Below are 12,159 nucleotides of genomic sequence, written 5' to 3' on the forward strand. Positions count from 1 at the left end.
ACGAGAGATACAGCAACCCCAGACGATCGTTTCAGCCTTGTTAGGCATCATCAGTGAGGCATAGCTAATATCTCTCTAGGCACCGTGAGCAAGGGGTCCACGTCTGGATTACCCTTTAAACTTATGGAGAGAAAAAACGGGTCGCAAGAGTATTCTGAGAACGGACAGCAACTGAAATAGCCTGCCCTTCGGTAGGTCCCCGCTCAGAACTCAAGCTGGTTTTAGCTCATCTTGTGCCATTACAGAGAGAACATATCTGAAGCATATCAGACTGGTCCCACCCATACGGGTAGTCCAGATCCAAAATGCCAGCAAGTTCTCTCTGCACGAGAGATACAGCAACCCCAGACGATCGTTTCAGCCTTGTTAGGCATCATCAGTGAGGCATAGCTAATATCTCTCTAGGCACCGTGAGCAAGGGGTCCACGTCTGGATTACCCTTTAAACTTATGGAGAGAAAAAACGGGTCGCAAGAGTATTCTGAGAACGGACAGCAACTGAAATAGCCTGCCCTTCGGTAGGTCCCCGCTCAGAACTCAAGCTGGTTTTAGCTCATCTTGTGCCATTACAGAGAGAACATATCTGAAGCATATCAGACTGGTCCCACCCATACGGGTAGTCCAGATCCAAAATGCCAGCAAGTTCTCTCTGCACGAGAGATACAGCAACCCCAGACGATCGTTTCAGCCTTGTTAGGCATCATCAGTGAGGCATAGCTAATATCTCTCTAGGCACCGTGAGCAAGGGGTCCACGTCTGGATTACCCTTTAAACTTATGGAGAGAAAAAACGGGTCGCAAGAGTATTCTGAGAACGGACAGCAACTGAAATAGCCTGCCCTTCGGTAGGTCCCCGCTCAGAACTCAAGCTGGTTTTAGCTCATCTTGTGCCATTACAGAGAGAACATATCTGAAGCATATCAGACTGGTCCCACCCATACGGGTAGTCCAGATCCAAAATGCCAGCAAGTTCTCTCTGCACGAGAGATACAGCAACCCCAGACGATCGTTTCAGCCTTGTTAGGCATCATCAGTGAGGCATAGCTAATATCTCTCTAGGCACCGTGAGCAAGGGGTCCACGTCTGGATTACCCTTTAAACTTATGGAGAGAAAAAACGGGTCGCAAGAGTATTCTGAGAACGGACAGCAACTGAAATAGCCTGCCCTTCGGTAGGTCCCCGCTCAGAACTCAAGCTGGTTTTAGCTCATCTTGTGCCATTACAGAGAGAACATATCTGAAGCATATCAGACTGGTCCCACCCATACGGGTAGTCCAGATCCAAAATGCCAGCAAGTTCTCTCTGCACGAGAGATACAGCAACCCCAGACGATCGTTTCAGCCTTGTTAGGCATCATCAGTGAGGCATAGCTAATATCTCTCTAGGCACCGTGAGCAAGGGGTCCACGTCTGGATTACCCTTTAAACTTATGGAGAGAAAAAACGGGTCGCAAGAGTATTCTGAGAACGGACAGCAACTGAAATAGCCTGCCCTTCGGTAGGTCCCCGCTCAGAACTCAAGCTGGTTTTAGCTCATCTTGTGCCATTACAGAGAGAACATATCTGAAGCATATCAGACTGGTCCCACCCATACGGGTAGTCCAGATCCAAAATGCCAGCAAGTTCTCTCTGCACGAGAGATACAGCAACCCCAGACGATCGTTTCAGCCTTGTTAGGCATCATCAGTGAGGCATAGCTAATATCTCTCTAGGCACCGTGAGCAAGGGGTCCACGTCTGGATTACCCTTTAAACTTATGGAGAGAAAAAACGGGTCGCAAGAGTATTCTGAGAACGGACAGCAACTGAAATAGCCTGCCCTTCGGTAGGTCCCCGCTCAGAACTCAAGCTGGTTTTAGCTCATCTTGTGCCATTACAGAGAGAACATATCTGAAGCATATCAGACTGGTCCCACCCATACGGGTAGTCCAGATCCAAAATGCCAGCAAGTTCTCTCTGCACGAGAGATACAGCAACCCCAGACGATCGTTTCAGCCTTGTTAGGCATCATCAGTGAGGCATAGCTAATATCTCTCTAGGCACCGTGAGCAAGGGGTCCACGTCTGGATTACCCTTTAAACTTATGGAGAGAAAAAACGGGTCGCAAGAGTATTCTGAGAACGGACAGCAACTGAAATAGCCTGCCCTTCGGTAGGTCCCCGCTCAGAACTCAAGCTGGTTTTAGCTCATCTTGTGCCATTACAGAGAGAACATATCTGAAGCATATCAGACTGGTCCCACCCATACGGGTAGTCCAGATCCAAAATGCCAGCAAGTTCTCTCTGCACGAGAGATACAGCAACCCCAGACGATCGTTTCAGCCTTGTTAGGCATCATCAGTGAGGCATAGCTAATATCTCTCTAGGCACCGTGAGCAAGGGGTCCACGTCTGGATTACCCTTTAAACTTATGGAGAGAAAAAACGGGTCGCAAGAGTATTCTGAGAACGGACAGCAACTGAAATAGCCTGCCCTTCGGTAGGTCCCCGCTCAGAACTCAAGCTGGTTTTAGCTCATCTTGTGCCATTACAGAGAGAACATATCTGAAGCATATCAGACTGGTCCCACCCATACGGGTAGTCCAGATCCAAAATGCCAGCAAGTTCTCTCTGCACGAGAGATACAGCAACCCCAGACGATCGTTTCAGCCTTGTTAGGCATCATCAGTGAGGCATAGCTAATATCTCTCTAGGCACCGTGAGCAAGGGGTCCACGTCTGGATTACCCTTTAAACTTATGGAGAGAAAAAACGGGTCGCAAGAGTATTCTGAGAACGGACAGCAACTGAAATAGCCTGCCCTTCGGTAGGTCCCCGCTCAGAACTCAAGCTGGTTTTAGCTCATCTTGTGCCATTACAGAGAGAACATATCTGAAGCATATCAGACTGGTCCCACCCATACGGGTAGTCCAGATCCAAAATGCCAGCAAGTTCTCTCTGCACGAGAGATACAGCAACCCCAGACGATCGTTTCAGCCTTGTTAGGCATCATCAGTGAGGCATAGCTAATATCTCTCTAGGCACCGTGAGCAAGGGGTCCACGTCTGGATTACCCTTTAAACTTATGGAGAGAAAAAACGGGTCGCAAGAGTATTCTGAGAACGGACAGCAACTGAAATAGCCTGCCCTTCGGTAGGTCCCCGCTCAGAACTCAAGCTGGTTTTAGCTCATCTTGTGCCATTACAGAGAGAACATATCTGAAGCATATCAGACTGGTCCCACCCATACGGGTAGTCCAGATCCAAAATGCCAGCAAGTTCTCTCTGCACGAGAGATACAGCAACCCCAGACGATCGTTTCAGCCTTGTTAGGCATCATCAGTGAGGCATAGCTAATATCTCTCTAGGCACCGTGAGCAAGGGGTCCACGTCTGGATTACCCTTTAAACTTATGGAGAGAAAAAACGGGTCGCAAGAGTATTCTGAGAACGGACAGCAACTGAAATAGCCTGCCCTTCGGTAGGTCCCCGCTCAGAACTCAAGCTGGTTTTAGCTCATCTTGTGCCATTACAGAGAGAACATATCTGAAGCATATCAGACTGGTCCCACCCATACGGGTAGTCCAGATCCAAAATGCCAGCAAGTTCTCTCTGCACGAGAGATACAGCAACCCCAGACGATCGTTTCAGCCTTGTTAGGCATCATCAGTGAGGCATAGCTAATATCTCTCTAGGCACCGTGAGCAAGGGGTCCACGTCTGGATTACCCTTTAAACTTATGGAGAGAAAAAACGGGTCGCAAGAGTATTCTGAGAACGGACAGCAACTGAAATAGCCTGCCCTTCGGTAGGTCCCCGCTCAGAACTCAAGCTGGTTTTAGCTCATCTTGTGCCATTACAGAGAGAACATATCTGAAGCATATCAGACTGGTCCCACCCATACGGGTAGTCCAGATCCAAAATGCCAGCAAGTTCTCTCTGCACGAGAGATACAGCAACCCCAGACGATCGTTTCAGCCTTGTTAGGCATCATCAGTGAGGCATAGCTAATATCTCTCTAGGCACCGTGAGCAAGGGGTCCACGTCTGGATTACCCTTTAAACTTATGGAGAGAAAAAACGGGTCGCAAGAGTATTCTGAGAACGGACAGCAACTGAAATAGCCTGCCCTTCGGTAGGTCCCCGCTCAGAACTCAAGCTGGTTTTAGCTCATCTTGTGCCATTACAGAGAGAACATATCTGAAGCATATCAGACTGGTCCCACCCATACGGGTAGTCCAGATCCAAAATGCCAGCAAGTTCTCTCTGCACGAGAGATACAGCAACCCCAGACGATCGTTTCAGCCTTGTTAGGCATCATCAGTGAGGCATAGCTAATATCTCTCTAGGCACCGTGAGCAAGGGGTCCACGTCTGGATTACCCTTTAAACTTATGGAGAGAAAAAACGGGTCGCAAGAGTATTCTGAGAACGGACAGCAACTGAAATAGCCTGCCCTTCGGTAGGTCCCCGCTCAGAACTCAAGCTGGTTTTAGCTCATCTTGTGCCATTACAGAGAGAACATATCTGAAGCATATCAGACTGGTCCCACCCATACGGGTAGTCCAGATCCAAAATGCCAGCAAGTTCTCTCTGCACGAGAGATACAGCAACCCCAGACGATCGTTTCAGCCTTGTTAGGCATCATCAGTGAGGCATAGCTAATATCTCTCTAGGCACCGTGAGCAAGGGGTCCACGTCTGGATTACCCTTTAAACTTATGGAGAGAAAAAACGGGTCGCAAGAGTATTCTGAGAACGGACAGCAACTGAAATAGCCTGCCCTTCGGTAGGTCCCCGCTCAGAACTCAAGCTGGTTTTAGCTCATCTTGTGCCATTACAGAGAGAACATATCTGAAGCATATCAGACTGGTCCCACCCATACGGGTAGTCCAGATCCAAAATGCCAGCAAGTTCTCTCTGCACGAGAGATACAGCAACCCCAGACGATCGTTTCAGCCTTGTTAGGCATCATCAGTGAGGCATAGCTAATATCTCTCTAGGCACCGTGAGCAAGGGGTCCACGTCTGGATTACCCTTTAAACTTATGGAGAGAAAAAACGGGTCGCAAGAGTATTCTGAGAACGGACAGCAACTGAAATAGCCTGCCCTTCGGTAGGTCCCCGCTCAGAACTCAAGCTGGTTTTAGCTCATCTTGTGCCATTACAGAGAGAACATATCTGAAGCATATCAGACTGGTCCCACCCATACGGGTAGTCCAGATCCAAAATGCCAGCAAGTTCTCTCTGCACGAGAGATACAGCAACCCCAGACGATCGTTTCAGCCTTGTTAGGCATCATCAGTGAGGCATAGCTAATATCTCTCTAGGCACCGTGAGCAAGGGGTCCACGTCTGGATTACCCTTTAAACTTATGGAGAGAAAAAACGGGTCGCAAGAGTATTCTGAGAACGGACAGCAACTGAAATAGCCTGCCCTTCGGTAGGTCCCCGCTCAGAACTCAAGCTGGTTTTAGCTCATCTTGTGCCATTACAGAGAGAACATATCTGAAGCATATCAGACTGGTCCCACCCATACGGGTAGTCCAGATCCAAAATGCCAGCAAGTTCTCTCTGCACGAGAGATACAGCAACCCCAGACGATCGTTTCAGCCTTGTTAGGCATCATCAGTGAGGCATAGCTAATATCTCTCTAGGCACCGTGAGCAAGGGGTCCACGTCTGGATTACCCTTTAAACTTATGGAGAGAAAAAACGGGTCGCAAGAGTATTCTGAGAACGGACAGCAACTGAAATAGCCTGCCCTTCGGTAGGTCCCCGCTCAGAACTCAAGCTGGTTTTAGCTCATCTTGTGCCATTACAGAGAGAACATATCTGAAGCATATCAGACTGGTCCCACCCATACGGGTAGTCCAGATCCAAAATGCCAGCAAGTTCTCTCTGCACGAGAGATACAGCAACCCCAGACGATCGTTTCAGCCTTGTTAGGCATCATCAGTGAGGCATAGCTAATATCTCTCTAGGCACCGTGAGCAAGGGGTCCACGTCTGGATTACCCTTTAAACTTATGGAGAGAAAAAACGGGTCGCAAGAGTATTCTGAGAACGGACAGCAACTGAAATAGCCTGCCCTTCGGTAGGTCCCCGCTCAGAACTCAAGCTGGTTTTAGCTCATCTTGTGCCATTACAGAGAGAACATATCTGAAGCATATCAGACTGGTCCCACCCATACGGGTAGTCCAGATCCAAAATGCCAGCAAGTTCTCTCTGCACGAGAGATACAGCAACCCCAGACGATCGTTTCAGCCTTGTTAGGCATCATCAGTGAGGCATAGCTAATATCTCTCTAGGCACCGTGAGCAAGGGGTCCACGTCTGGATTACCCTTTAAACTTATGGAGAGAAAAAACGGGTCGCAAGAGTATTCTGAGAACGGACAGCAACTGAAATAGCCTGCCCTTCGGTAGGTCCCCGCTCAGAACTCAAGCTGGTTTTAGCTCATCTTGTGCCATTACAGAGAGAACATATCTGAAGCATATCAGACTGGTCCCACCCATACGGGTAGTCCAGATCCAAAATGCCAGCAAGTTCTCTCTGCACGAGAGATACAGCAACCCCAGACGATCGTTTCAGCCTTGTTAGGCATCATCAGTGAGGCATAGCTAATATCTCTCTAGGCACCGTGAGCAAGGGGTCCACGTCTGGATTACCCTTTAAACTTATGGAGAGAAAAAACGGGTCGCAAGAGTATTCTGAGAACGGACAGCAACTGAAATAGCCTGCCCTTCGGTAGGTCCCCGCTCAGAACTCAAGCTGGTTTTAGCTCATCTTGTGCCATTACAGAGAGAACATATCTGAAGCATATCAGACTGGTCCCACCCATACGGGTAGTCCAGATCCAAAATGCCAGCAAGTTCTCTCTGCACGAGAGATACAGCAACCCCAGACGATCGTTTCAGCCTTGTTAGGCATCATCAGTGAGGCATAGCTAATATCTCTCTAGGCACCGTGAGCAAGGGGTCCACGTCTGGATTACCCTTTAAACTTATGGAGAGAAAAAACGGGTCGCAAGAGTATTCTGAGAACGGACAGCAACTGAAATAGCCTGCCCTTCGGTAGGTCCCCGCTCAGAACTCAAGCTGGTTTTAGCTCATCTTGTGCCATTACAGAGAGAACATATCTGAAGCATATCAGACTGGTCCCACCCATACGGGTAGTCCAGATCCAAAATGCCAGCAAGTTCTCTCTGCACGAGAGATACAGCAACCCCAGACGATCGTTTCAGCCTTGTTAGGCATCATCAGTGAGGCATAGCTAATATCTCTCTAGGCACCGTGAGCAAGGGGTCCACGTCTGGATTACCCTTTAAACTTATGGAGAGAAAAAACGGGTCGCAAGAGTATTCTGAGAACGGACAGCAACTGAAATAGCCTGCCCTTCGGTAGGTCCCCGCTCAGAACTCAAGCTGGTTTTAGCTCATCTTGTGCCATTACAGAGAGAACATATCTGAAGCATATCAGACTGGTCCCACCCATACGGGTAGTCCAGATCCAAAATGCCAGCAAGTTCTCTCTGCACGAGAGATACAGCAACCCCAGACGATCGTTTCAGCCTTGTTAGGCATCATCAGTGAGGCATAGCTAATATCTCTCTAGGCACCGTGAGCAAGGGGTCCACGTCTGGATTACCCTTTAAACTTATGGAGAGAAAAAACGGGTCGCAAGAGTATTCTGAGAACGGACAGCAACTGAAATAGCCTGCCCTTCGGTAGGTCCCCGCTCAGAACTCAAGCTGGTTTTAGCTCATCTTGTGCCATTACAGAGAGAACATATCTGAAGCATATCAGACTGGTCCCACCCATACGGGTAGTCCAGATCCAAAATGCCAGCAAGTTCTCTCTGCACGAGAGATACAGCAACCCCAGACGATCGTTTCAGCCTTGTTAGGCATCATCAGTGAGGCATAGCTAATATCTCTCTAGGCACCGTGAGCAAGGGGTCCACGTCTGGATTACCCTTTAAACTTATGGAGAGAAAAAACGGGTCGCAAGAGTATTCTGAGAACGGACAGCAACTGAAATAGCCTGCCCTTCGGTAGGTCCCCGCTCAGGACCCCTTGCTCACGGTGCCTAGGGAGATATCAGCTATGCCTCACTGATGATGCCTTACAAGGCTGAAACGATCGTCTGGGGTTGCTGTGTCTCTCGTGCAGAGGGAACTTGCTGGCATTTCGGATCTGGACTGCCCGTATGGGTGGGACCAGTCTGATATGTTTCAGAGAAGTTCTCTCTGTAATGGCACAAGATGAGCAAAAAACAGCTTGAGAACTGAGCGGTGACCGACCGAAGGGCAGGCTATTTCAGTTGCTGCCCGTTCTCAGTATTCTCTTGCGACCCATTTTTTCTCTCCACAAGTTTAAGGGATAATCCAGACGTGGACCCCTTACTCACGGTGCCTAGGGAGATATCAGCTATGCCTCACTGATGATGCCTTACAAGGCTGAAACGATCGTCTGGGGTTGCTGTGTCTCTCGTGCAGAGGGAACTTGCTGGCATTTCGGATCTGGACTGCCCGTATGGGTGGGACCAGTCTGATATGTTTCAGAGAAGTTCTCTCTGTAATGGCACAAGATGAGCAAAAAACAGCTTGAGAACTGAGCGGTGACCGACCGAAGGGCAGGCTATTTCAGTTGCTGCCCGTTCTCAGTATTCTCTTGCGACCCATTTTTTCTCTCTCCAGTAATAAACTGAGATCAGGGACTAATATCACAGTCACAGCGATCATTCAGATCACACGCTGCTATTCTCTCCAGTAATATACTGAGATCAGGGACTATTATCACAGTCACAGCGATCATTCAGATCACACGCTGCTATTCTCTCCAGTAATATACTGAGATCAGGGACTTTTATCACAGTCACAGCGATCATTCAGATCACACGCTGCTATTCTCTCCAGTAATATACTGAGATCAGGGACTAATATCACAGTCACAGCGATCACTCAGATCACATGCTGCTATTCTCTCCAGTAATATACTGAGATCAGGGACTTTTATCACAGTCACAGCGATCACTCAGATCACACGCTGCTATTCTCTCCAGTAATATACTGAGATCAGGGACTTTTATCACAGTCACAGCGATCATTCAGATCATACGCTGCTATTCTCTCCAGTAATATACTGAGATTACAGCGCTGCTTATCATACAATGCTTTCCTGCTCTATCACTGTTTGTGGAACCGATCCACGTTTACATTTACAGTTAGTTCTCTTGATTTGCAACTTGAGCGCTCCACTTGCTTGGTATTTAGTTTATGGAATTATTTCATATGCTGGTAATTTTGCTGAGATCTGCACAGTTGCAGCAGATTCCCTTTCGCTCATTTATCATCTCTGAAAACCTCTATTTGCACTGTTATCTGGATTCCACTTTGTGTCACATGCTTGGCCTGTCATTGTTCATTAAGGAGTTCCCCTGAACCTCCTGTATGTCCGCATTACCAGACCAATGTTTCTCATCCCTTACAACCAGGAGGGAATAGGTACAGCCATTCTGTATAAACCTGTTTGACCTTCATGTCTTATGTTGTAAATTGTGTGTTTGACTCCTGTATATGTGTTTGTTTTCTAGGTTACTTCTCGATGGACTTTCCGCTGTCCTGGCTGCCCTCAGGCCCTCTCACATGACGACTCACATTTTCACGAGCGGCACAAATGCATTAACTTCTTTGTAAAGGTGTATGGATACATGCCACTGCTATACACCCAGTTCCGAGTGGACTCTGTTCTCTTCAAGACTCGGCTTCCTCATGACAAAACAAAATGTTTCAAGTTCATTTAACACAATTCTGCTGGAAACGATATTGGGGATGTTTAATGCTGCCCAGATATTGCTTCAAGTGTTCCACTCCAATCTTAAAGAAACCATTATAAACTATGAATCATTGAATTATAACACTAAAACGTCACATACGATACACTGAAGGACTTTGATCATATATATATAGAGCGCCCAGGGAATAAAAACAATGATGTAATTAGTTTTTTTTTTTAATTGCCATGCAAATCATTTATATTTGCGTGATGGGACTTTTCCTGCCTTTATATAGTCTCTTCTATTGGATAACTGTAAAAATTCTGTTTGGTAAGGTATGTGCATGTGGCCGAAGCCCGTAGAACTAGCCTGCACCCAAAACATAATCAATTTGGCAACCTCTTCAAATTAGATTGGATAGACCGTTAGATCATTGTCAAATGTGTCGTCTGTCCACTAAGAGGATCCTTTAATATGGACTTTTTCAATAAAGCACATTTATTCTTTTGTAGTCCCCTACCGAAGAAGGAAATCAAGCATTCTATGTATTTTACATGTACCATTCTGTAAAGGGATCGAACATCTGGGAATTTTTCCTCCATTACAGTCAACAAGCAGAGCTGAACCCGAGGGAATAGTTAGATATCATGTATAATATCACATCACATCTGCCATTTTTCCTTTTCCAAGTCGGCTTCCACATCGTTAAGAGTATCAATGAATAAATAAAGCACAGAATCACATTTTCCCCACTTTGTTTGTACATTAGTATATTGTTATACAGATCAAGAGGTATAGATTATGTATGTAGAGTCTTTGGACTGCTGTTTTCAGTAAATAGGTATTACGTGGGGAAATGATATCTGATTCTGAGAAATCTTAGTATTCCTGAACATACATGCTTGTTATTCTAAACAGGACTGTCCTATAACCATGTGGATATTGAAGGATACAGCCTGGAAGCTTTTTTATTTTGATTTAAAAGAACAAATCATAGAATGGCTGATTAACTAGCCCTGCCATGAAATCCACAGCACTGGAAGCACATTCAACAATTCAACTAGGTAGCAAATGACTATGTACAATATGTGTTTGTTGGCAAGATGCTACCGTTAATCTCAATAAGGTATAGCACCTTGAAATATACAATCTTAGTAACTGTGGTATATTCGAATTTAGCAATTTTCTGTTGATGTAGTTAAACATTTTTATATATGGAAAAAATACAAACATGCTGCTACTTCTGGTATATGTTGTACTAAAGTTGAAAATGAGGCTTATCTGCAACGTAATTTATAATAAATCTGCAAATTCTAATACCAAGGTTACTCAGATTGTATACTTTTTTTTTTTACATTGTTTTATTTCAATGTAAACAAGATTTTATAATATTGGTTTCCAGATATAGAAAATTCTCATTTAGAATCTTTTTGGAGAGAGAAAGCAATTGTGGATACGTTTCATTTAGATAGGAAGCTATACCAATAGAAAGAGAGGATAATACGTTGTGAATCAGATTTTCAGAGGTCCGTTTCACCCATAAATTTAAAATAATTCCGTCACGTTTTACAAAACTATAAAATGAGACCTAGTGAAATGCGTTGCAATGTCTTAACTAGCACTGGTAGTAAGGTATGTTCTTGGCTCCCGTGCAGCCTTTTTATTTCGTTTTTGTGAATTCTTTTAGATTTTGTTCACGTCCTGCACATATTTGTTGATTCACAGGATTGTGCCCACTTTTGTGCTAAACCAGAATCAAGATGAAACCTAGACTACAATTAGAATATTGTAGCTTCTACTGTAATCCTTTAAAGATCAAGCACAGATCTTTTACTAATGCCCGTTCCCCTTCGAATAGTCCAATACAAAATTTGCATTCAAGAATGAACTGTCTCTTTGCCACCATTTGATTTTTTTATTATTGTTTTTTTATGTTAAAATTGTGATTTTTATGGTTTAATTTTCAACCCTCCCTTTTGTTTTTGTTAGGTTTCTTGTAAAAAAATGTTTTATATTATTCTGCAGTTGTTTACATATATGCGTAATTTTTGTGAGAATCTGGAGTACAGATGCTGAGATTAGGGCATTTAATCTCCTAGGGACACCAAGGTTTACATTTTCAGTTCAATGACATTTAGACCGTAGTAATATATACACTGATGGATGTCTTAATAAAGTATCTTCTGGGTTGTTTTTATTGTGGCTGTTTTGCAATTTAATTTGGGACTAGTTAGTATGGAGTTTGGACATGTGCAAATCAAACAAACCTTATGTTCCTCTCTGGTATGTGAAGATGTTTTTCTTTTAAGTAAACCTGCCTCCTTTGTACAACATTTACAGGGTTATTTAGTAATGTGAGAATTGAAAGTGAATTTTACATTTAAAGACTGAAAAAGTAGCTGAAAGTATAGTTGACTTTG

The 12,159-nt window shown here is 45.3% G+C and overlaps 1 protein-coding gene across 1 annotated transcript in view; it reads left to right on the forward strand.

Moving 5' to 3' along the window:
- The window catches only part of EXTL3 (exostosin like glycosyltransferase 3), a 74,331-nt gene extending 62,395 nt beyond the window's left edge, over positions 1–11,936 (forward strand). The window contains exon 6 of the mRNA XM_063442003.1: positions 9,557–11,936. Coding sequence (XP_063298073.1) covers positions 9,557–9,766 — 210 coding nt within the window. The 3' untranslated portion in view covers positions 9,767–11,936. The remainder of the gene's footprint in view (positions 1–9,556) is intronic.
- The last annotated feature ends 223 nt before the right edge of the window (positions 11,937–12,159 follow it).

Source organism: Pelobates fuscus, chromosome 2 (genome assembly GCF_036172605.1).
Source record: "Pelobates fuscus isolate aPelFus1 chromosome 2, aPelFus1.pri, whole genome shotgun sequence".
Classification (NCBI taxonomy): Eukaryota; Metazoa; Chordata; class Amphibia; order Anura; family Pelobatidae; genus Pelobates; species Pelobates fuscus.